The sequence below is a fragment of the Lissotriton vulgaris genome, chromosome 6, assembly GCF_964263255.1.
Source record: "Lissotriton vulgaris chromosome 6, aLisVul1.2, whole genome shotgun sequence".
Classification (NCBI taxonomy): domain Eukaryota; kingdom Metazoa; phylum Chordata; class Amphibia; order Caudata; family Salamandridae; genus Lissotriton; species Lissotriton vulgaris.
The window spans coordinates 221,883,643-221,910,498 of NC_141694.1; the positions used below are offsets into that span (position 1 = coordinate 221,883,643).

At 45.4% G+C, this 26,856-nt stretch overlaps 1 protein-coding gene across 3 annotated transcripts in view; it reads right to left on the reverse strand.

The window, feature by feature from the left end:
- ATAD2B (ATPase family AAA domain containing 2B) overlaps nt 1-26,856 on the reverse strand; it is a 945,800-nt gene that overhangs the window by 806,444 nt on the left and 112,500 nt on the right. For all 3 annotated transcript variants that reach the window (XM_086926259.1, XM_086926261.1, XM_086926260.1), the window contains exon 2: nt 8,808-8,962. In XM_086926259.1, the coding sequence (XP_086782385.1) occupies nt 8,808-8,962 (155 nt within the window). The remainder of the gene's footprint in view (nt 1-8,807; nt 8,963-26,856) is intronic.

Here is a 26,856-nt window from a genome sequence, read left to right on the forward strand (position 1 = left end):
GACGACTGACGCGGAGCTGCAAACGACGCCTACCAATGCGCAAGGGTACTGCTACGCAAAAATTTCCGGATCCAGTCTGACGCCTGGGGGTATTCTAAGGTAAGGGACCAATACCAAGTTAATCCACTCACCAACACGGACAAATGAACTTCCAAAGGGATGCAGTGTCTCTGGCCCTGCAATCCGATTCACACTAGTTCTCAAGACCCACAAATACTTGTTCCATTCCTCCGCCAAGGTGTGTGTGTGTGTGTCAACAGCCCTTGAATACTTTTTTTCTTGTGGAATTTCCAGGACCATGTTGCACTGCGTCTACCTCTACTCATGCGCCTGGTTACCTCCTCATCCTCATGCTCATGCTCAGCGTCAGGTCCAATATAAGTTCCCTTGTGGTACTTAGTACCTGTGCCCCTGGTAAATCCTGCTGTACATGCCTCGTCAAAGACCAGTCTGTCTACTGATTCCTTCAAACAAGTACTCCTGAAGGATGTGGTCGAGTCATCATTGTCTCTGTAACCATATTTTTTCTTGCCTTCCAATAGTAACCTGAACATACCTGACTGAACTTTGAAATGTGAACTTCGTGCGTTATGGTGCGCCTCCTCAATTTCCATATCAGGCACTTCGCTATATATCCAGACCAGGTACTTTCCTTGCTTGTTACTCCTTGTCTTAATTAGACTCCTACTCTTTACTCCTGTAATGTCAGTCATTGGAACATTTCTCTCTTGTCCCTGGTGTTGACTCGTTCGGTGCAGTGGAGCGCCAAACTTTCTCATCTTTTAGGCGGGAAGAATCACGAAAGTCCTTCTCTACCCTTCTGGTTAGAGTTTCCCTACCCGTTCCCCTATGAACGAGTTCTTCTTTTTTCACCACAACATCCGCACTGGCCTTTTCTCCAGAATTGTTTCTTATTCTTTCTTCCACCTCTTTCCCCAAAGAAGGTTTACGGTTTCTTTTGAATACGCCAATAGCTGCTTCTCTTATCTTCTCATTCTTCTCAACAGCCCTTGTCCATCCAACATCAACAGAAGTCTGGTGTTTTCACCATTAACATCTCCCACTTTGTAAATTCTCTACTGTTGTCTATTGTCAGCCTACTCCTGGGGTCTGCTTTAGTGGAATTTTGTGTTAATCCTAATTTCTTTTGATCATCCCCACCAAGTTCAGATAGCTCTTCTTCTGAAATATAAACTTTACTCCCTGTACCTCTCTTCATGCACCTCAATATCATCTCTCTACGACCAGTCAGGATAAGGTTTTCACCATTGTATGTTTCCTGGAACGTGTCCGCTTCTTCCCCTACATTTCCTTGAGTTGCTGCCAATTTATTTTCCCATATACTATTGCTTACTACTCTGTAAGATGACCTTGAGTCCACCTTCATGTAGATTTCCACACCGCCCATACATATAGTATACTCATGTGTAGTTCCATTTTTGTGCATTATTTTTTTGATATCTCCGTCTCCTTCGTAACTTATGTTCCAATGTGCATAGCCATTTGTTAATTGCTTACAGTGTTCTTCTAATGCACGCATGACATTCTCAAAAACATTCCTGACTTTTCCCTTATAGATTTTTTTTTTATGTTATAGTACACTTTCCGATCACCTGCTCCTAAACTGTGTAGCAATATTTCCATCTTCTCCTCTGAATTTAAATATTCTTCCTCCTCATCAAGACTGGATTTGTGATTGTTAAAATATTCCTTCCACACCTCCCATTCTGCCATAATAACCTCATCTCCTATTATAAATGGCTCATGTGGCGGTAACTTATACATCATGTTTTTATCCATGTGAAATAACACAAACTATCACAGCTTATATATACGTTTTTTTTTCAGAACAGTTATTTCTTCCTGTTTAGTATAGGTTCAACTAAAAGGATACAGTCTTTGAACTCTTTCTGTAGTAACTGTTCCTAAAGGAAAGAATTTGCTTCAACAAGTAGTTGCTGATGTGCTTAGTTACGTTATTCCTTCATGCAATATGAAATCCAGTTCATGTTCTTCTCACATAGCTCATTTTATTGGTTTTTCCTCAAAACTTCCCTCAAAAATGCGTGTAAAAACCTTTTCACATAACCTGGGTATATTTATTTTTGACTTAAAGGTTCCTTCAAACATCTTTTATTATTTTGTATATCAAATAGACATTTCCTACACTCCTTCAGTAATTCCACTAAGGGGTACTTATTCACTTTTCTTCCTTATATTATTTTCTCAAATACACTTTAGAATGCAAATTAATTGCTGTACCACCGGATTCAATTATTGCCCTGAATACTTTTATGTAAATGCGGTTGCAGTGTTCAACAGTAAGGTGGCGCCATGTGCGGTTGCAGCATTCACCAGTAAGGTGGCGCCATTGCGAGATGTGCGTCGCTCTCCTTTCCACGCCACAACTCTGAGGAAAATGCTACGCAAGATGAGCGCAGCCGGAAACCAAATATACACCTCACATTCCTGAACTTGACAACTCCAGGTAAGCTAATTATTCCTTAAAAAGTTCGACAGAATTGTTCCAAAGGCCGTCGACACTCGCTGGTGCTGATACTACAGTGCTGTAGTCAATATTTCCGGTCCGTGTTGAGGAGAGTCACCTCATTTCTTTCAGGAAGTTGACATATATGCGTTACGGCGTCGCTCTAAATTCTCCTCTTATACTTTTTTTTTCACGGCTAGGATACCACACGCTGCTCCATTATTTAGAACAAATAAACACAAGCATCGATGCTGTAAGCTCCACTGTGGCAACGTTTATTTCACATATACGTCCAAACTGTCATCTCCCTCACCCTGAATCCATTTCACTGATAAATACTTTCAGATGCACCTTTTTTTCTTTCTTTTAATTTACCTCTCAGCCTCGAATTATTCCTGTTTATCGATCAGTTTAAATACGTATTTTCCACTCTCAATGGAGTAGTTTCATTAGTTTCAAGGGCTACACAGCCACAAGGCGGCAGTACACTGTAACATAAGCTCTTGGATTTACGCTGTAGAAATACGGAGGTTAACACTTCCCAAGCTCAGGTTAGCTTTTGTCAATTTCAAATGCGGTTTACGAGACTTTAATTTGTTCTCTGAACCGCTCAAATCTCCTCCACCCAGCCACCAAGACTCATCTCCTCAAGTCACGCCGGCAGTACATTATCACCTTTCCTCTTGGAATTACACTGTAGGAAATAGGAGGATGCCCTTCGCACACTAGCGTGCACCTTAAATCAATATCAATGCGGTTTGAGAATTTTTTTAACTTTATTCTCTGCTCCGCTCACTTCTCCTCCACCCAGCCACCAAGGCTCACCTCATGGATTACGCAGATTTCAATGTCCACTTACTTCGGGTCTTACATTCCTTATTTTCAGAATTTCACGAGAACGCCCAAAGTTCCCTCAGTATTCACTGGTAAACATTAATCAGCTGAAAGTCCATGGTTCAATTCATCAGTTTCACTCACAAGATGAACTTGCCGGTATTCACGGATGCTGCCCAATATCCTTATCTCAATAATACTTCGTGTGTGAAGATACTTGCTAAACGATGACGTTGCCACCTTAACTGATCATTTTCACACTTAATCCTCACTTCACTCCGTACTAGCACAAACTGCTCCAGGGGGAAGACACCACGCTGACCCTGGCTCAGCTCCTTGTCCAACGTCGCCAAAAGTGTAGTAATGAGGCACTACACATAGAAGGTTCAGAAACGTTTATTGGGTTCTTGAATCACAGGTGCTCCCTGCTTGACGGCTAAGTCACTCACAACATTCTAACGCTGCCTTCAGATGACAGCGCGGACCGTACCAAGAGGGGGAGGAGGCGGGGGGGAAACAAGGTGGGAGGAAGGGTCACCCTGAGGCAAGTTACAACAGTAACCAACAAATAAGTAGATGTGACACAGCTGCAAACGTTAATTCAGAACAATACATTCTGTGTGGCAACTGTCTGAAAAGTAAGGAATAGGTTTACAGCTCCATCAACAATAAAAGCGGCAGGCTGCCAAAATTTACATAAACACAAGGAGATGATGGACGGAGCGCTGAAACTTTTCAGACACTCAACCCTAGTTACAGATCTGGGTTGAATCCATCATCGTTCTTTAGCTCACTTTGCCACCCCATTTCAGACACAGCTATATACAAATCAGTCTTAACCCTGTGCCTCATGGGAACAGTCCAGCCCGAACTGCCAAGCCATGTCTTCCCTGAACTGGAAACAAGCCTCCTGGGACCGGTTTCAGGCTAACATCCTTCATCAGCCAGGCTAGCTGGAATCCAGTAGCATATACTGAAAAGTGGGGGATACCAACCAATTATGGGCGCACTGGCCTTACTATCAGGGTACAAATTTTTACACAAATTACAATCATAAGATGGTGCCTCTAGAGAAATGATGAGTATCCTACACCACTGGCTCCCATAAGAAGCGGCAATATATACAATATCCTCTGAGCACACACCCACAGTTCACATGTATAATTCAAATGTATATTTGGCAAGTAACTCCAATCCTCAGGAGTCGAATTGGTAAGTATAAATTCCCAAAGTCAATGTAAAAAAGTCAAACTTCCAGTATGAAAAGTCCTTGTAGTTTATTCCATAGAGTATTCAAGGTTGATTACAACAGCCAACACGTGTTTCGTCGAGTACTATATAATACCTTGACTTCTTCAGGGCTGTAATCAAACAAAACATATCCCACAATCATTACAAATATTACATGTAGGTGGCTATAAAGGTGGGACAGCACCAACCACCATCTAGTAAGATAAAAGCCTGCAGAGTGAAAAAGTTTGAGGTGAGAAAGAAAATAGTAAAGCCACTCCAGTTTAAATGTACACCCAAAATGTGATAAAAGTCAGAACCCTCAAACCAAGAAAATAATCATGGTATGGGTAATATATCACCTCCGAATTTTACAGTTGTCTTTCACTACAATACGGTCCTCCCAGCATAAATCAATAATCAGTCTGATAAACAGAGGCATATCGAAAATCATATATTCTTTTAACAATCTCTCCAATATCCGTAGAATAACCAAATAGTCCACCTTTGGTTTCAAACAAAATTTCTTGCCAGCATAGAGTATAGGCTTCACCCCCTATGTTATAATTCAACCAAATTTTACCTTAGTGTTCTCATCTAATCCAATCCAGCACTAGCATACTCCAGCACTAGCATACAATGTTCAATTCTTCACTCATCTATCTGCATCCACTGAAATCAAAATAAATATATAGCACTCAGAATATTCTGCTGGAAAACGCTAGACAATGTAGTGTATTCTATAACACTTACCCAGTTTCTATTGTCTGGTGTGTTCAACAAAAACATATCTTAGGCTTCACTTATCCACTACGCTATAAAAAACAAAATAGTACATGTCATTCCCCAATTTAAAATCCTTGTAGCACAGTTCAAACATATTGCCATGTGATAAGTATATACATCTCACCAACCTCACTATATAATGTTCAAAATGTACCTCCACTCATAATTCAGAAGCTCTATATACAAATTACCAGCCTCCCAAAATTTCTGGGGATTTCAAAATTATCTCACCTCCGTTAGCGGTCTGTCTATACACATAATAACCCCCAACGTGAAATTCTCGATCTGTAAAGAAGATAGGAAAGCTTCAAATAATACCGCTTTCATTTGTACACATCCAAAATCAATCCTATGAGACTGCATAGACTTACCCACAGTCTAACAATAATATACTCGGCACAGGGTCGTTATCTTCTCAAAATTCTATCTGCGGCTGTCTGTGATAAGATAATGCCAAAGGTCAAAGCCCGTAGTCAGAAGGGTAGAACTCATAATATTTAAAGCTCTCCACCACTCACCAAAATTTCAATTCCTTCCAGTTTCACGATCACCTACAGAATATAAATAGTATCTTAGTATTTAGGTTATATTATTAAGTATGCCACTAAAGCTCCCAGCCTACGAATCCAACTGTTTACCTGTATTCCGAGCAGTCGAAGCGTGTCCAATATCCTCCGACGTTACCAAGCACTGGCGTCTAGCATCCGCGCCATCTTGGAATGTCCATATATAGGGATATAAACGAGCGCCATCTTGTAACATGTTCGTACTGCTTCGATAAATATACGCGGGTCAGGAATAGAACAGTACATTATCCCTGAATTCACGGCGGAGAACAGGGATATTTATTTAGACCTACGAATAATCTTGCGGCTGCCTGATCGAAATCTTGATAATTAGTTTTCGAACGATGGAAATCATTTTTGATGAAGCTTTTGGCTGACGATACAGGGGTAACATAGGCTTAAGTTATATACTGATGCCCGTTTTGTTATTTGAACATGTTTTATAAATGGCGCCCGTATACGTTGAGGCACCCGCGTATATTTATCGAAGCAGTACGAACATGTTACAAGATGGCGCTCGTTTATATCCCTATATATGGACATTCCAAGATGGCGCGGATGCTAGACGCCAGTGCTTGGTAACGTCGGAGGATATTGGACACGCTTCGACTGCTCGGAATACAGGTAAACAGTTGGATTCGTAGGCTGGGAGCTTTAGTGGCATACTTAATATTATAACCTAAATACTAAGATACTATTTATATTCTGTAGGTGATCGTGAAACTGGAAGGAATTGAAATTTTGGTGAGTGGTGGAGAGCTTTAAATATTATGAGTTCTACCCTTCTGACTACGGGCTTTGACCTTTGGCATTATCTTATCACAGACAGCCGCAAATAGAATTTTGAGAAGATAACGACCCTGTGCCGAGTATATTATTGTTAGACCGTGGGTAAGTCTATGCAGTCTCATAGGATTGATTTTGGATGTGTACATATGAAAGCGGTATTATTTGAAGCTTTCCTATCTTCTTTACAGATAGAGAATTTCACGTTGGGGGTTATTATGTGTATAGACAGACCGCTAACGGAGGTGAGATAATTTTGAAATCCCCAGAAATTTTGGGAGGCTGGTAATTTGTATATAGAGCTGAATTATGAGTGGAGGTACATTTTGAACATTATATAGTGAGGTTGGTGAGATGTATATACTTATCACATGGCAATATGTTTGAACTGTGCTACAAGGATTTTAAATTGGGGAATGACATGTACTATTTTGTTTTTTATAGCGTAGTGGATAAGTGAAGCCTAAGATATGTTTTTGTTGAACACACCAGACAATAGAAACTGGGTAAGTGTTATAGAATACACTACATTGTCTAGCGTTTTCCAGCAGAATATTCTGAGTGCTATATATTTATTTTGATTTCAGTGGATGCAGATAGATGAGTGAAGAATTGAACATTGTATGCTAGTGCTGGATTGGATTAGATGAGAACACTAAGGTAAAATTTGGTTGAATTATAACATAGGGGGTGAAGTCTATACTCTATGCTGGCAAGAAATTTTGTTTGAAACCAAAGGTGGACTATTTGGTTATTCTACGGATATTGGAGAGATTGTTAAAAGAATATATGATTTTCGATATGCCTCTGTTTTTCAGACTGATTATTGATTTATGCTGGGAGGACCGTATTGTAGTGAAAGACAACTGTAAAATTCGGAGGTGATATATTACCCATACCATGATTATTTTCTTGGTTTGAGGGTTCTGACTTTTATCACATTTTGGGTGTACATTTAAACTGGAGTGGCTTTACTATTTTCTTTCTCACCTCAAACTTTTTCACTCTGCAGGCTTTTATCTTACTAGATGGTGGTTGGTGCTGTCCCACCTTTATAGCCACCTACATGTAATATTTGTAATGATTGTGGGATATGTTTTGTTTGATTACAGCCCTGAAGAAGTCGAGGTATTATATAGTACACGACGAAACACGTGTTGGCTGTTGTAATCAACCTTGAATACTCTATGGAATAAACTACAAGGACTTTTCATACTGGAAATTTGACTTTTTGACATTGACTTTGGGAATTTATACTTACCAATTCGACTCCTGAGGATTGGAGTTACTTGCCAAATATACATTTGAATTATACATGTGAACTGTGGGTGTGTGCTCAGAGGATATTGTATATGGAATCCAGTAGCAAAGTGAGCAAGGGAGCCACGTCTGGGCATACCCTGAAAACTTAGGGCGAACAAAGCAAACACAAGGAGATGATGGACGGACCGCTGAAACTTTTCAGACCCCCCTCAGTCACAGAACTGGGTTGAATCCATCATCGTTCTTTATTTGGTCACATACAACAGAGTTTGTTTATTTCAAGTTATTTGCTTTCATCTCTTGAAACTACTGAGAAGCGTGAGCTTCAAATCGGATGGTGTGAAGTTGTCTTGCAACGAAAAAAAAACAAAAAAAACACAATCCGAACACAAGCAGTGCCGAAAAACACTAGACAATAGGTACTTGAGTCAATGCTCCGGGGAAGGCCAGAAAACAAAGAGACTAAGCTGGCATGAACTCACCAGTGTAAAGGAAGAAATAAGATGGACAACAAAGCCAACCAATGGTAAGTCATGGGTACGCTAAAAGCCTCTTTGAAAAGTATTTTTTTGTGTTTTGAGAAACAATAGATTGTCACAAGGGACAGCACATGCGAGCTGATTCAGGCGACGCCTATAAAAGCAAGCTACATAAGCACAAATTACAAAACACATTACTAAAGAAGAGGCTACCTGCCCAAGCCGCAGACGCATCAGACGAAAGGTTAGTATGGAGCAATACAAAAAAGTTGCAGCTACAGAGAGATCAGGAGTACATTAGTTTAAACACCCGTGAAGGCACTGACATAGAAGACCACAAATAGTCATGCAAACGTACAAAAATATTAACCTTACCTCCTAGGCCTGGTTGAGATACCCCAGTCTTCCCTCTGGCCAGTGTCACGTTGCTTTGCACCTTCTTCATGACCAGTCTCATCATGTTTACAGATGCGTTTGGCGGGGGGAGACAGATGACTGTCACTTAAGCTCACATCACTGCTTACATCCTTCTATAAAAGAAAACAAGACAACATTCTAATTGCTGCTGTATGAAATAAAACTATGAAATTAGGCACTGACTTCTGGGGACTAAAATATAGGAACCTGCATTATTATGACATCACCTTCTTCCGATTCAGATCTATTGTTTAAAAGAATATTATTTCCGGAATAATCTACAAACTAAACCAAAAGTATCCTTATTTGTTTCATGGTAAAATATTCTCATTGGCTTTATTCACAACAAAATTCATGTATTTGAATACAGACCTTTTAACCTAAATGTTGTTATACCTAGAGGGAAAGAAAGCAGAGACAATTCCAATAAAAAAAGTTTTAGTACGAAAAAATGCATATGAAGAAAAACTATCTTCACTAAAATACAAGGGTTTGCTGTGTAAACTCAAGTTTTTGAAACAATTGGAACCGAAGAGAGTTCATTACTGATCTCTTCCCAGATGATCAGAACACGCCCAAACAGAGTACAGAAGGGTACAGCCCTTCATACTACGTTATTGGCACGCATGGTAAAGTACTATCACTATATAGAAGAGTTCTATTATAACAACATGATTCAGGTACATACTGGCTTCAATGACCACTTCTGTACGGTACATTACCAAATACGGAGCATTTCGATTGCCTTCTAACTGCACAATATGTACCCAAGAGATTTATTGTGCGTATCACCATGACTTCTTCCCATTATAGCTGGCAGTAAAGCCAAGAGAGTTGTAATAAGAGCTAGACTTTACATCTAGCTCACAGAATGTGCCTGCACTGGGAAGACAGGCTGCTGCAGACGACAACTGTGGAGTCAATCACATCACTATTCAGAAGGCTTAATATGTCCATGAAAATGGTTCTCATCTTAGTCAGTACATGTTCCTGAAATTAATGAGTACACGAAAATAATTATTTCACTTTGTCTGCAATATATTATTACAGTATACCAAGCCGTGTGGTTTATGACACTTCTGGCTAGGCTATATACAGGAGCATCAAGAGCCTCACTCGTTTACTTATTTAGAAATATATATTTTATTACCTTAGAATGTAGTTGTTTCTGAAGTATATAGTGCAATCTTTTTATAGGCAATATGTACTTTTAAGTGTCTTTTATAAGTTCCTTCTATTTACCTCAAAATAAAAAATATTTTGAAGCCTTTTGCATACTCATGCAGGTAGATGCAACTACTGGCAAATGGAAACGGGACAAATTAAATGTCCAAACAGCAACTCATTTGAAGGATTTCACTACCCACAGAAACAAATCTATTCATTTTAAATAGAAAAATCAGTCTACAAATTGCTTCCTGCACCTCTTAAAAAACAAACTACTGCAACACATTTAAAGGGAAAAACGTTTATATCTACCAAAATGTTTTTTTTTTTAAATAAGGAAGTATTAATCGTCATACAGGAGAGATAGCCATAGGAAACAGATGTGGAAGGGGGATGCCGGACTTGGGTAGTGCTCCCCCCTCATTAACTACTTTGAGCACCTTCTAATAGATTATGCCACCACTGACTATCTATACTTCCCCTCACATATTTTTAACCAGCTAGGTTCATATCTGCATTAAACACCTTAGGCCCATTTACTTAAGCCGGCTCTATTGGAAAGAATTTGAATTCAATATCTCCTATTCAGCAAAATGGCCGTCAGAAATGGGATTCCTGATTGGCTAAAGTGTACACCCAAGCCAGGCAGAACCCACCACTCTAGTCAGAGTAAGCTAGATACATACCAAAGATAACCTGTGCTCACCCTCTGGCAGCATGACGCAGAGCAGGCAGGATATTCAAAATGGGCAATGTGAATTGTATTTATGCAAACACACACAGTAACACAATGAATACGCCACAAAAGTTTCCACACAGGTTCTATTCTGAAAAAAGAAAGTCCAAAACAAAAAGAATACCATGTATGCTTTTCAAGTTATGCAAGTCTTGAAAATAGAAGTGCTGCAATTATCTCAGCTCCTCTTTACGGTAACACTAGAAACCGAAGGGCACAAGTACTTTCTCAATGCAAGTGTGATACTCTCTCCAAGTCCTCACTGAGGACGTCTCTACTCAGTCCCTTGAGACTGGAATGCTGGTTAAAAAAACAGCCCCCCGTGATGTCGCGTAGACTGGCTGCAGAGACCTCACAAGTCTAGGGGAATCACAGTACCTTGACGTAAGAAATGCAGTAGTTTGGTGAATAGCGCTGCAGCTCCCTTCGTTGATGGAGGCGGAGCATGATGTAGTACGGCAAGCTCTGATCCAGGAAGGTGGTGTAGCAGGTGAGTCCGGGTTATCTTGACAACAGGGGCAGCAAAGCACGCTGGAGAATCCACCCAGATTGCTACAGCGTCTGGTGTAGAGGAGTTGCACTCTGGCTGGCATGAACTGATGCTTGGTCGCGGTCCCAGGTCCTGGCGGGACCACGCTGCAAATAAGGGGTGCACGGCAGACTCCTCTCCGGCGTGTGCGTTGGAAACAAGGGAACAAACAGCACTTAATCTCTTTTGGCCCATGTGGAGGGCAGCGCTGACCCTGGTTACCACATGCTTTCCATCTGCCTGAGGGTTAAGCGCTCACTCTGCTCTCACCATGAGCAGAATATTAGGCGAGATTTGTCCGTTGTCACCAGCCGATTGCCAGATGCAAAGGTTCAAAATGCCATGGCAGGGACGAGAAGACGAAGTCTTTGATGGCGGTTATAACTGGGGGTCTCTAGTTGGCTGAGGTAGGTACCTTAGTCCAAATAGGGAACCATGCTTCTAGTCAGGGAAAGGAGGGACACCCGTTTAGATAACTCTTACTCACCCTCCGGTAGCTTGGCATGAGCAGCCAGGCTTATCTCCAGGGCAATGTGTAAAGTATTTACAACCACACTCCCAGTAACACAGTGATAACATCACAAATGGACACCGCACTGCTTTTTATGAAAATAGAGGTATCTTCATCAAAAGGAATACGATGAGACCAAACTATAGAAATCCAATATATGCGTATTCGTAATATTTCACTTTGCCGGTTATTAGGCCAGCAATCACTTACAGGTTCAGGCGGTATTAATGAGCAGTTCACGAAGATCAAATGCAGTCCTAATGCAATGCTATGCAGTTCGTAATGCAGTAGTAAGACAATCCTTAAAGCACGTACTAATGCAGTTCGTAACGCAGGAATAATGCAATTCGTAACACAAGAATAATGCAATTCGTAACGCAAGAATAATGCAATTCGTAACGCAAGAATAATGCAATTCGTAACGCAAGAATAATGCAATTCGTAACGCAAGAATAATGCAATTCGTAACGCAAGAATAAGGCAGTCCGTAGTGCAAGAATAAGGCAGTCCGTAGTGCAAGAATAAGGCAGTTCGTAATGCAAGAATAATGCGATTCGTAATGCAAGAATCAGGCAGTTTGTAATGCAAGGAATAATGCTGTACACCAATCTGCGCTGTCAACTCTGGCCCCCCACTGGGCCCCAGACAACGGTCATAAGCTTAAAGCGGCGGCCCCGGTACTGCTGGGCAGGTACGGGCCACTCGGGGACTCAGCGCGTCTAATGCAGTGCAGCGGGAGAGAGCTCAGAGCACTCATGTACTCCTCCTGCACGCCTCCCCAGGACACACACACTTGCGGCTCCCTACGTGAGTCCAAGCCTTACCTGGAGGAGTGTGCTGCCTCGCTCTCTCCCTCTCCCTGCTCGTCAAATGTTCTGCTGGGCAGCCCTGAGAACGTTGCAGCTCCGTTGTTAGGGGACGCTGTAGTTGGACGGTTACGGCACTGCCTTCTCATTCGTTGACGATCTTGGGCAGATTCCTCTCGGTGAACAATGATCATGATACCTTTCAACTTGCAGCTCTCTTAGCTTCAAGAAATCCTTTAGCACGTTGCGGCTCGGGCCGGCAGCATAGATTCTCACTCACAGCCTCAGTTCCGATGATGGCTCGGGCCACAAACAGCAATGTGGACTATGTTTCACGCTGCGGGGGCAATGTGATCACGGGGCACCTCGTAAACAGTACATCGGACCACACGACGGTCTTCCAGAAATCCTGTAGCATGTTGCGGCTCGGGCCGGCGGCGGTGTTTCTCACTCACAGCCTCATTTACGATGACAGTTCGGGCCACAAACAGCAATGCAGCAGTGTGGACGATGTTTCACGCTGCGGGAGCAATGCGATCACAGGGCACCTTGTGAACAGTTCCACAGACCACACGGCAGTCTCAGCCGTGCACAACCACCACACACCAAGCGTTGCTGAGACACTGTTGGAAACTTTTATTTTCCTGAGTTTACACAACAGGGACCAGCTCTCCTCGGCCCTGGCAAAGTCCTCACAAGAAGGGGGACACAGCAAAGTCCTTTGTCCTCTCCTTAGTCAAACCAGCAAACTGCAGGCCAGCCCCAAAGCACACAGCAGGGGCAGTCCTTCTCTTATGTCTCTTCAGCTGTTCTTTGGCAGAGGTTCCTCTTGCTCATGATGCAGGTTCAATTCTTTTTCACTCTGGATTTCAGTCTTGAGTTGAGGCGTTTCAGCTCTTACATTTATACCCCTAAATGCCTTTGAAGTATTTGTGTTCAGGGAGCTCTGAGCCCAGTCCAAACCGGACCTGGGTGTCTTCCCGCCAGTGCACACCCTCTTCCTTTGATAGTGAGGGTCTGGGCCCAGACGCTCAGCAGGAGGTGGAGCCATCCTTTTGTGGCAGCTAAACAGCCCTCTTCACATCCAGGGGGGCTACTCCTCCCCCCCACACATCAAATGAAAGCCAGCCTATTGCTGTCTTACCTACCGTTCTCTGAGGTCAAGACACTCCCCAGACCCTGTCCCATCCAAACCCAGTTGGTCAATACACAAACATGCAGAGGCACACAGGGTGGTTTAAGACCAGAAACCAGCCACTTCTAAAACCGTGGTTTCTAAGCACACAATTTAAACACCATCTTCAAAAAAAGATGTGTGAGTTCAGGGACACTAAACTCCATCTCTCCTTCTTATGCCTATGAGAAGATATGCTGGAAACATGTGACACAGTATTCCCCATTCTGTCCTACGGGCAAGATGGCCATGCAACAGTGAAAAACAAATTTGGCATTATTTCACTGTCAAGACATTGTACACACCTCAGTACATGTCCTACCTTTCACATACACTGCACCCTGCCCAGAAGGGTACCTTGGGCCTACTATAGGGGTGTCCGATGTGCATAAAAAGGGAAGTTAAGGCCTGGCAAGTGGGTAAATTTGTCAGGACAACAAGACAGTTAAACTGCGTGCAGGCACTGCAGTGGTAGTCCCGAGATCTCTTTTTAGGGCTACTTGTGTGGGTGGCACAATTCGTGCTGGAGGCCCACTAGTAGCATTAGCATTACCAGCCCTGGCACACATAGTGCACTTTACTAGGGACTTTACAAGTAAGACAAACATACCAATTATGGACAACCAATTACCATAACACTTTATACAGGGAGCACTTGCACTTTGACACTGAACAGCAGTGGCAAAGTGCTTAAAGCATCTAAGTCACCAACATAATATTAGAAAAAGGTCTAGGATGAAGGCAAAACGTTTAAGGAATTTTAGCCACAAAGGGCCAAGCCAAACAATGGTCCTGAAACTTTGGGGAACAGGAAGCAAGCCAACAAAACCTTGGAGAAGGTTTTTAAACCACAATGCAAAAAAGTAGCAGGCGAGCACAACAAGGCAGGTGACAAAGTAGCAGTCCATTCCGTTATTCAACAAGCAGCAGGCCAATACATCAGAGTAATAATCAGAGTGGCAGTCCCTCCTGGGAGCACAGCAGTTCCTTCTGGCAATGTGCAGATGTAGAGCCAATGCTGTCTGGTTATAGGTCCAAAAACAGTTTAATTAGAAGGAGTTAGCGACCCAGTACTTATACCCAAAAGTGCCTTTGATGTGGAGATGACTTCAAAAGAACTCTCTGAAGTGCACAGGTCCCCATTCAGCCCAGTCCAGTATTACAGCCTAGGTATGGAGGCGGACACTACATATTAAAGTGACGGTTACCTCCTCGCCTCCCTCCTGCCCAGGATGACCGATCAGTAGACAGATAAATGCAGATGTGTTGAGTGCCCTGTGTGATGGCTGTCTAGAGGGAAATCATAAATGTAGCTGTGACCCAGCCCACCCCAGGCGTGTATTTGAGACAGACTTTCAGTCACAATATGTGCAGAGAAATATCGACTTTCTACAAATGGCATTTCTAAAATGGTAAAGTTAAATCCAGCCTCACCAATAAGTAGAACTTCTCAATACCATTCCAAATATATGAAACATCAAAAAGCTACCCCTCTCTGATCAGGAATTGCAGCTTAAAAGATTATTAGGGCATTCCCAATGCAACCCTGTGAGAGGGTTAGGCCTCACAATAGTAAAAACTGAAATAGGCTGTCACTACCAGGACATGTAAAACAAAGGTGCATGCCCTACATTTTACTTCATCGCCCCCTGCCCTTAGAGCTACCTAGGGCCTACATTAGGTGTGACATATGTAATGAAAAGGAAGTTTAAGGGCTGGCAAGTAGGTTTTAAATGTCAAGTCAAAGTGGCAGTAACCTGCACACACAGGTCCTGCAATGGCAGGTCTGGGATAGGTATGAAAGGCTACTTCTGTGGGTGGCACAATCAGTACTGCAAGCCCACTTGTAGCCTTTAACTTAGAGACCCTGGGTACATGGTGTGCCATTTTACAAGGGATTTACAAGTAAATTAAATAGGCTGTTCAGGTATACACCAAACATAAGAATGTTTAGGGAAGAAGCGCATTTAGTACTGGTTAGCAGTGGTAGAACGCTCAGAGCCCTAAGGCCAACAAAAAAATACATCAAAAACATGGAGGTCCAAAGCAAAATGTTTTGGGGGCAGACCACCCTAATGCTGACGGGTCTAAAACGCATCCATTTTACAATGAGTATGAAACTGGGGTGGCATGGTGAGCAAAAGAATGATGGATTTACCCAGATCTCTTGAATGGGGTGAATGGTTTGATTTGTTCTGCATTCCGACCATCAATTGTGTGTCTTTTGCTTTCTCGCCCTAAGTGCGCCGGGTATGACCAGACGTGGGTCAGGGCTCACTGTGCCACTGGATTAAAAATATCCTGGCTGATGAGGGGTGAAACCTCGAAAACGGTCCTAGGATGCTCGTTTCCGGTCCAGGGAGGACCTGGCTTGGCAGTTCGGGCTGGACTGTTCTCATGAGGCAAAGGATCAAGACTAACTTGCATATGGCCAGGTCTAAACTGGGGTGGCATGGTGAGCAAACGAATGATGGATTTAACCCAGATCTCTTGACTGGGGGTGAATGTTTTGGTTTGTTCTGCATTCCGTCCATCAATTGTGTGTCGTTTGCTGGGTACATGGTGTGCCATTTTACAAGGGACTTGCAAGAAAATTAAATAGGCCAATCAGGTATACACCCAACATAAGGATGTTTAGGGAAGAAGCCCATTTAGCACTGGTTAGCAGGGGTAGAGTGCTCCGAGTCCTAAGGCCAACAAAAAGATACATCAAAAACATGGAGGTCCAAAGCAAAATGTTTTGGGGGCAGACAACCCAAACGCTGAAAGGTCTAACATGCATTCATTTTTCAATGAATATAGAATGTTAGTGTTCCAATTGTTAATTAGAAATCGGTGGTGAAGCCACAGTAGACCAGTGGGGAATCAACTTTTAGACTTCTGCAGCTGTTGCAAGTTCACGTTTTCACTCAGCCTCCCTGACTTACTTCTACAATGGATGAGGAACATGTTTGAGAAATTATGGAAAACGTGCCATCATTTTAGTATTCGAGTACCGACTGCAATTCCTATAACATGAAACCCATCAACTTGATAGTTTACAGCCATCTCCTCTATAGAGAAACAGTACAATTCTATAGCTCCTATTTCAGCAACATGGTGTTCAGTTGTGCCACATTTCTGCCATGAATATAGAATGTTAGCGCTCTAGTTGCTCTTTGGAACTCTGTGGCAAATAACTGCTCCTCTGGGGTGTACATTTTACTCAGCATGTTATATTTTTACCTTTTAAGTCGGAGTAAGATATTTTTGAATTTATAGAAAATGTGTCCTCAATTTAGCATTTGGAGCACTGATGATCATTTCCTTGAGAACATTAGAGAAAGAAACCAAACGTGGATCATCAAATTCCCACAGGGGTTCAGCATTTTTTATATGAACCTAGAGAACATAATTCAGAATACATACAACGCCAAACATCTATAGTGATTTTGTTTCAAGCCAAGATGAAGTTGGATAGTAGTGGTGGAAGGTGGCCTTCATTCAGGATCCTGAACGGTCACATGTGTTGACAGAATCCATCTCGCATGAAGTCATTTTCATGTGTGGATAATTCTTTTTTCTTTATGTTTTATAGAAGATTCTGTTCACTTTGATCCTACTGAATTATGAGTCTGGGATTGGCTTATTTAGTTTATTGCAAAAACGTATCTTTACGTTGGATTTGAGATGCATTTATATTCAATAGTTTATATACATGAAAGGCAAAATGCAAGAACTTGCTTGTAACTTTATGCACACCTGCTTTTTTCTCTACCATGGTGAATGAAGGAGGAAACATAACAAATTACTCATTTGGTGAGTTTGGTTTTTCTTCTGAAGTCCCCATCCCCCCCATCTGTCTTCTGATTGTTATGGTGCAAAAGTTTGTGATGCTCAAGCATTGATGTGTTCTGAAAGGAGATGTTGATCTTATTAGGTTATGTGCCTTCTTTATATAGCAAGTGTACACAGGAGATTCGAGGCACTGCAGAGAGCAACGTAACCAAGAAGGGTCTATACTTCTCACAAAGTTTTATCGTCCTTAGTACTGCTCATTATCATAAAGTATGAATATGCTTGCTAATGTTTAATTATTTTTGTTAACATTGTTATGCCATGATTTGAATCTCTTTGTAAGTCCAAAATGTCTTACTGCTAATGTAAATTACTAACCTAATGTAACTGTTGTCTGAGCAAATCCTTCAGCTGTATATCGCACTAGATTCTCTATTGTGACAAGGTTTGTATAAACCAGTCGCAATGGTATGATGTATTTACTGTATGTTGTGATGAGCAACAAGAGAAAAAATGAAATAAAAAAACAAGACCTGAATATTTAAGACAGAGGCGTTAATAAGACTACACCAATGTTTAAGAGGCAGCTTTTCCAGCTTCCCACGTAAGATGGTAAGTAATATCAAGAAATAAAACTCAGGGGCAAAACTTGTACCACTCCTGCGGCAATGATAAAATGGTTCTTTCCCTGTAGGAGACCACAATAGCCCTAAAGACCTGGAATAACCTTTGGCCCACGAAGCATAAAGTCAATTGGGAGCTATCAAGCTGCAAATTTGGGTCCAAGAAAGTTGTAGACCCGAGGTAAATTAACTCATGAACGAGTACCGGGAACCTGAAGAGTACACATTTTTTTACATGGAGCCAGTGGAAGCTTTTCAGGTTAAGAGGGTTGTGGTCATCACGTCAGGGCCTTGTCAGAAGGTGGGTTGCAAAGTTTTGTACCTGCTGTAAAAGGCTGATGAGCTCATCTGGTGATCATAAATAGAGGATTACGGTAATATAACGTATTGGGGACACAAATGGGAACATTTTTCTCAAACACTTAACATACCAAAAGAAGGAGCTTGCTAGGTGAGAGGTTTGAAGTTCAAAACAGAGGTTTGAGTATGTAAACGCCTAGATTTTGGATGACAGAAGTGGGGGTGAGAAGAAAGCCAATACTTTCCAGTCATTTGATACACTCGCAGCGGAACCCGGGTGACGAAGGAGGCGTAGAGATTAGGCGGGCGATGAGTGCGCCGCAGGAACGGGACTTCCTGGAGGGTACGGCCCGCCACTGCCTGGTCCTGAAAGAGCCAGTGCTTGTCCGACTCCCACCGGCTCCACTCCACCAAGTATCGAAGCTGCGCCGCCTGAAAGTACTTCCGGAGGTCCGGAATACCGAGACCCCCCGCCTCCGGGGCAAGCGTGGAGAGTACCCGTTTCATCCGAGGCTTACGGCCCTGCCACACAAAGCGGGAGATGTCAGCCTGCGCCTGCCGTATCCAGCCTACAGGGGGCTGGAGAGGTAGAGCGCGAAAAAGATACAGGATCGGAGGCAGTATTGTCATCTTCACCGCTGCGATACGGCCCAGCCACGAGAGCAGGCTCTTGCTCCATCGGCCGAGTTCCTCTTTGATCTTTTTGCCCAGGGAGGAATAGTTAGCTGCGACCATTTCAGGCAGCGAAGGTGCAAGCAAAATCCCCAGGTAAGGCACCGTGGAGGAGGACCACTGCAGAGGGAAGAGACGCTGGAGGTCCCGCCTGGTGTCGACAGAGAGTGACACATCCAGGGCGGCCGATTTAGACATATTAATTTTGAAGCCCGCCACACGGGCAAAGGCGTTCAATTCCTGGACACAGGCAGGGAGCGACCGCTTGGGGTCATCCAGGGTCAGCAGGACATCGTCCGCATATAAGCTAACAGTGTGAGTGTATTGACCCATCTTCACCCCAATAGCGTCCGGATTATCGCGAATCCTCTGGGCAAACGGCTCCATATAGAGGGCAAACAAGAGCGGGGAAAGGGGGCAGCCCTGTCTCGTGCCGCGCTCAATGGCAAAGCTGCTGGAGCTGTGTCCGTTGACACGCACCGATGCTGACGGCCTCCTATAACAATTAAAGACCATGGTGCGGAACTTCTCGCCGATCCCCAGTTTCCCGAGAACCAGCTCAAGGTACGGCCAATGAACCCTATCAAAGGCCTTCTCCGCGTCGACCGACAGCAGCATCCGCTCCCCCGGGACGCGTGAGGCCTTTTCTAGCACGTGCGTCACCCTCTTGGTGTTGTCGACCGTCTGTCTACCGGGTACAAAACCAGCCTGGTCCGCCTCCACCAGGCCCGGTAGGTGCAGTCCCAGTCTGGCCGCTAAGATGCCCGTGTAAAGCTTGAGGTCCACATTTAGAAGCGAGATGGGCCGATATGAGCCGCACAGAGTCCGATCCTTCCCCGGTTTCGGAATTACCGACACAGTCGCCGAGAGAAGGTCCGGTGGGATGGCCCCCGGTTCAGAGAAGGAATTGAACAAGCGAGCCAGGATAGGCACGACAGTGGGACAGAAGGTCTTGTAGAACAAGGCCGTATAGCCATCCGGGCCCGGGGCCTTGCCGTGCTTCAACCGCGCAATAGCGGAGATAACTTCCTCCACATGAATGTCCCTCTCCAGGTGGTCCGCCTGGGCGGGATCCAAGGCCGGGAGGGTCACTGACTCCAGATAGGCCTCAGCCTCTCCCGGTGGGTAGGGCTCTGCAGTGTACAGCGCCTCGTAAAAAGGCACGGAAGGAATCCGCCACTTCCGCGTCACCGGAAACCGGGACCCCATCTGCGCCTACTAGCTCCTTTACTACGTTGCGTTGTTGCGCAGCCCTGAGCCGGTGGGCCAGGAGCTTACCGCATCTGTCCCCGCCGGTGTAAAAGGCATGCCTCAGGCGCAGCGCCGCATATTCCGCCCGGTCCAGGTCCAGCGCAGAGAGGAGTTTCCTCGCCGCCTTCAGCTGCCTCCAAACTCGAGGGGCCCCCGTCCGGCGGTGAACCTGTTCAAGTTCCCTGACTTGCGCCGTCAGTTCATCCCTCTTACGTTGCCGCTCCCTGTTCTCCGCCGAGGAAATGGAGATAAACTCCCCTCTGACGACCGCTTTCAAGGCCGCCCATTGCGTCGCTAGGGACGTGTCGGAGTTGTTATTGTGGGTCAGGTACTCCTGAATGACCTCCCCCACTCGCTTCACCACCGCCTTCTTATGGAGAAGCGTGTCCCGAAGCCGCCACATCCCTCTGGAGGGGGGGGCCGCTGGCCAAGCAAATACTCCGGAAACCGGTGCATGGTCGGACAGGGACAAGACTCCGATGTCTGCCGCCATGGCGGCCGAGCGAAGCGGGCCGCTCACCAAGAGGTAGTCCAACCGCGAATAAGTACGATGTGCGTGGGAGAAATAAGAGTAGTCCCTACCGGTGGGGTGCATATTGCGCCAGAGGTCATGCAGATCCATCTCTGTGATCTGGTCCTGCACCGCTCTAGAAAGCTCCCCCGTCTGCGGAAAGCGCTGGGCAGACCTATCCAAGGCGGAGTCGAAGACCATATTCAGGTCACCCCCCAAGATAACGTGGCGATCGGGCGAGGCAGTGACGTCCACCAACACAGATTCAAGGAAACTATCCTGGTGGTCATTCGGGCTGTACACTGAGCCAACCGTGAAGGCAACACCTCCTAGCCGCATGCGATACACTAGGAGCCTCCCCTTCTGCTCGGCATGTTTATACAACACCTCGCCCCTGAAGGAGCTGGCTAGAAGAATGGCTACCCCCGCAGTCTTAGTCGCTGCCGAGGAAAAGAGTTGCGTGGGAAACTTGGCAGAGCGCAACCTATGGCAATCTTTAGAGAGTAAATGGGTTTCCTGCAGGAGGCAGATGTCTGCCTGCGAACCCTCTAGCAGGGAAAGGATCGCCCTACGCTTCACAGGATTGTTCAGACCCTTAACATTAAGGGTCACTACTTTCAGGGACGGTATCGCTCCCAGGGAAGCAAAGCGCTATGTAGCAAGCGAGGGATCAGTGGAGGGGGCGCGCGGGGCAGGGGCGCGGGGAAGGCCAGAGGCGGCCTCGCATGTGCTCGGACAACATCGGACGGGACCCCCCCAACATCAAACCAACTCCTGAACCCCCCCAAAACCAACCCATGGCAACCAGCCAAAACCAAAAACAGGAAAAAACACCCCATTGTCTCAGTCTAGCCCAAACGGGCGAGTCCGTAGAAAACAGTCAAGTGGACGTCCAGCCACGCACCTCCAACCTCTCTCCCCCAACCCCCAGCCCCAACCCAGCATCGTAGAAGCTAAGAGTCTCTCCCCCCGGAGTGAAGTTAGGCCGTCTGGGCCACGCCATTAGAGTCAGGCAAGTTCCTGGCCGCAGTCCTCAGGGCCTCCGCCATATCCGCCCTGATGGTGGGGGAGCCAGGGCGGCTCGCCGTCGCCGACGATTGGCGCCTCCTCGATCTCCTTCGGCCCCGTCGCTCGGGGCGCCTCCATGCGGGCGTCGCTCCCTCCTCCTCCGTAGCTGTGAGTCCCAGCACCCCACAAACATCCTGTAAGGAGCGCAGCTGGTGTAGCACCCCATTCCATCGAAAGATAAGACGGAAGGGGTGACCCCAGGAGTAGGCCGTCTCATGCTCCCGCAGAAAGTCCGTAGCGATGCGGAAAGACCTGCGCTTCTGCAGCATGATGGCGGACAGATCTTGATAGAGCGCCACGGGTCGTTCTCGGAAAGATAGTGGCTGCTTCCTGCGGGCCTCCGTCATAATGCGCTCCTTGAGGGGGAAATCCGGCAGGAATGCCAAGATATCAGGTGGGGGTGCCGATGACTGGCGCTGGCGGCCCACTCTGTGCGCTCTGTCGATGCGGATCGGGAAGTCCGCTCCTTCTCCCAAGATGTCTCGGAACAGGTCCTGCAGATAGGCCACTAGGTCCGCACCCTCATCCGCGGACGGGACGCCCCGCACCAGGATATTATTCCGCCTGGACCTGTTCTCGAGGTCCTCAGAGTGGGCCTGGAGCTCGACACACTGCTCCCGTAGGCGGAGAACGTCCTGCTGGAGATGAACAATCTCCTCATCGCGACGTTGGGCTGCCGTTTCCACTGTGTCGACCCGCTCGCCTAGGCCCTCGATTTCTCTACGCACTTCACGGACCTCTCCGGCCACCTCGGTCTTGAGAGTCTGGAATTCCTCCTTGAGGGAGCTGAATAAGTCCTCCATGAAGGACCTCGTGACTGGAGGTTCGCCTCCGATGGCATCCGTTGAGGCCCGGGAGGACCCCGGGGACGGCTGCGTCCTGTCTCGCAGTTGCTGGGCCCTGCTGAGCATGTCCGGCAGAGTGCGATCCCCCGGCCTCGCGCCTCCTCTCCCAGTCATCTTGGCCTCCGCGGTGGGTAAAGCTTCGAACCGGCCGCTCGTGGGCAGCAGATGTGAAGGCTTCGCCGAAGACAAAGGCGGTGCGTTACAGGCGACAAAATGGCGGCACAGGCCAGGGCGAGACGACCATCGAGCCAGTCAGGGCGGTGATCAGGGGCCCGGCCGGAGTCCTTCAGCCGTGTACTTCCAGGGAGGATGGCATAGGCGTAGGCGCCAGGATGGACTGAGGCGCCCGTATGACAAGGGCGCGGGCGAGGGTCGCCAGTACCAGTCTCTCAGTGACAAAATGGCGGAAGGGCGGAACCCGAGAGGGCAGCCTAGGCCAGCAAGTCTGTGGGCGACCCTCGAACAGCCATGGGTCGGGAAGGTGCAAAACCCGTGTCCCCCGGTCGCATCGGGCAGTACACTCAGAGCGGTCGCCGGTCAGACTCCGCCGTCCCCCGCTTCCAGGCCCGAGGTCCGCATGGCGTCACACACCAACACCCATGGCAAGGGGGTAGATCGCCAACGCAGGTCTGGGGTCAGTTGTCCAGCGATGACTCAAGCCACAAGGGCGCCAGCCAGGAAGCCTCCGCACTCCGCGGAGTCCGCCGAGTCTGCTCCCTCGGGACCAACAGCTTTCAGCACTCGGCTCGGCCGAGGCGCGCGGACAGCCCCGCAACACGCTCCGCCTCCAGGCTCTTCTCCTCGGGCCGATCCAGGCTCCACTCCTCGGACCGATCGTTGAACAAGCTTCTCGGGCACTTCCCCCGGGGCAACAGGAGTCAGAGTGGTATCAAAATGTGCCCCAAGAACTCCGGCACAGTTCTCTCGCCCGCAGTGCAGCCGCGGGGGGAGAGAAGCGCAGGAATCGGGGCTCGAGCTGAGCTGGGCCGGAGGAGCTACGGGAGGAAGCGTCCGCTCACCCCGCCATCTTGGCCACGCCCCTCACCAGACTTTTGCAACAAAACACCACCCAAACCTCTAGAGCTGGCATCAGTCATTACAATAACGCCATCATTGACATCAAAACTCCCAAGGTTAGAAGAATTCTTCAAACTGAACTTGATATCAGTGAATTCATTTTCACATAAATTGGACCATACAAATTCTGTGTTCTTCTTTAACAGAGATCTCAAAAAACTGACCTCTCGGCAAACTTGGGAATACATTTATTGTAGAACTTGGCCATTCCCAAGTACTTAACCAATTCATCTCTATTCTTTGGAGTGTGTACATTCTCACTAGTGCCAACCAACAATTTCTTGGGGTGGGTACCAGTATCTCTGATCAGATGTCCCAGATACTCAATTTCTTGGACTCCAAACTTGCACTTTTGCCAGTTTAAGAGTCAAACCAGACTTCAACAAGATATCTAAAACCTCGCAAAGTCTTGCATTATGTTCCATCTCCGTTAAAACGATAAATGTTTACTCCCACTACACCATTCAATATTCTTTCCATTGCCCGCTGAAAAACTGAAGCTGCTGATATAAGACCAAATGGAATTCTTTTGAATTTAAAAGTACCAAAGGGTGTAGTGAATGTAGCCAATTCTTGAGACTTTTCAGTGAGTTTGACTTGGTGGTAAGCCGAACTCAAATCTAGAGATGACAAACACTTTGCACCATTTAGCATTTCACTAATATTGGGTAAGGGATAATGATCAACAACCACTGCTTTGTTTAACTCCCTCAAGTCTACACAAAGACGAGCTTTACCATTGGCCTTACGGGTCATTACAACAGGAGAAACCCATTCTGAAGCATCCACCTCTTCAATTATCCCCATCGCAACTAGTTTTATCTAACTCAAGTTTCATGTTAACTCCGACAGCCATAGGAACATTCCTGACCTTGGCAGCTTTGGGAACAGCAAGCTCTTTTAATCTAACCTCATGAACATCGTTTTTTAACATCCAAGTACATTCTTAAAAACATCAGAAAACCTCTCCAGCAACAGAAAACCTCTCCAGCAAGTTGTCACAATCAATTTGAACAGAAATACCAGTAGGTTTACCTTTTAAACAAACCATTGGCTTAGTATTTGGATCAAGAAAAACAAAATCACACTGATGTACCCAGCTTATTAATGAATTTCCTTTGATGGAAACAAACTTTACCCGCCATAATCCGGTCCTTAAATTCTATAAAACCCCAAAAATAACTAGCTAATTTTATTGGTTCACCACTGCAACCTTTTGCCTTAATATCAGGTTTTAACAGTTTTACACCATTTTTAAGATTTTCTTCATAAAACTTAAATAGTATCAAGGTGATCTTTGCACCAGAGTCAAAAAGCATTAGTACTTATTTACCATTTACTAACACATTTCCAAGAGGACCATTAAGTATTTCAACACAGTTTCACATATAACTATTTCTCCCACTGAAGAATCATCATCGTCTACTTCTCTAACTTTGTTTTTAACTGAAGACAAGGTCGACCTACAGCACTTAGTGGCATGACCTTTCCGGCCACAATTTTCACATGTAGCCATAGCCATATTTAAAAAGGAAGATAAATATTAACTCAAAATGACACGCAAAATAAAAAAATAAAATTTTAAATGTGTACATCACAGTGTAGAAGAATGACATTCAAAAAACAAAGGTGTGTGTATCACGTGTTGATTTAATACGCCAATAATAGTATACTGAGTGAGAATCACAGTAAATATATGCAAGGTCTACATATCATTGATTTGAATTATTAATTACAGAATGATGCGTACGATGTGTGTATCACTGTGTTGATATTAATTTCTAATATTGATACACAAGGTGTGTGTATCAGTGCGTTGAGACTACACACTAATATTTATATACAAGGTGTGCGTGTCACAGTGTAACTGTCTTCTTAAATAAATCTCAAAGATTTCCCTTAAAATGTTGCTCCTTAATAGACTGCAGCAAACATGGTTACACCACATAACATGTTGTTCTCCAGTGACACGCGTAAACAGCACACGACAAGTGTGATGACAACTTGAAATCTGCAATCTCCATTTTAAAAATGTATTTGAAAGTTTCCTCCACAAAGATGTTATGTTATGTTATTTTTACTTATACAGCGCACAGCTGCCCCAGCAAAGGGGCGTCCTGGTGCTTTGACAAGGCAAGCAAACACAACACTAAAGAAACTCAGAAGAATAGACCACAGCAAAAGAGCTAAACAAATAAAAAGGTCTTGATGGCCCGTCTGAACTGAAGAAGCTCATCGATGAGCCGGATATGCATGGGGAGAGAGTTCCACCAACTTGCTGCCAGAACTCGAAAAGAGCGGCCACCAGCTCTACTCAGTCTAAAATGCGGGACCACTGCTAAATTCTGACCCAGGGATCTAAGGGTCCGCGGATGAGCGTATGGTGTCAGCAAATTCTCCAAGATTTGGGGAGACGTACCCTTGAGAATTTTAAACGCAAGGCAAAGGACCTTGAATTTAATCCTCTGGTGCACAGGGAGCCAATGTAGGGAGCGCAAGGATTTAGACACCGAGCAGCGCCTTGGCAGGCCTATCACCACTCGGGCTGCAGCATTTTGGACTCACTGCAACCGAGAGAGTTCTGATTGATTGATCCCAGCCAGTAGAGAGCTGGCGTAGTCCAACCTAGACAACACTGATGCTTGAACCACCAGTTGTCTAGTGGATGCATCAAAGAATTTGAGGATCGGTCTAAGTCCTCTGATAATGCCATAGCAAGAAGCCGCCACCTTCTTGGTATGACAGACAAAGCTGAGGGACGGGTCAAGCCATACCCCCAGATTTTTAATCTCTGATGCTGGGGAAGGAGTCACACCCAATTCAGAAGGCCACTACTTGTCACCCCACAATTCCACCTGTTTACCAACTACCATAATCTCAGTCTTCTTTGTGTTTAACTGGAGACAGTTGGAATTCATCCAGTTAGCCACTGCCCGCAAACCGTCACAGAATCTGGGAGC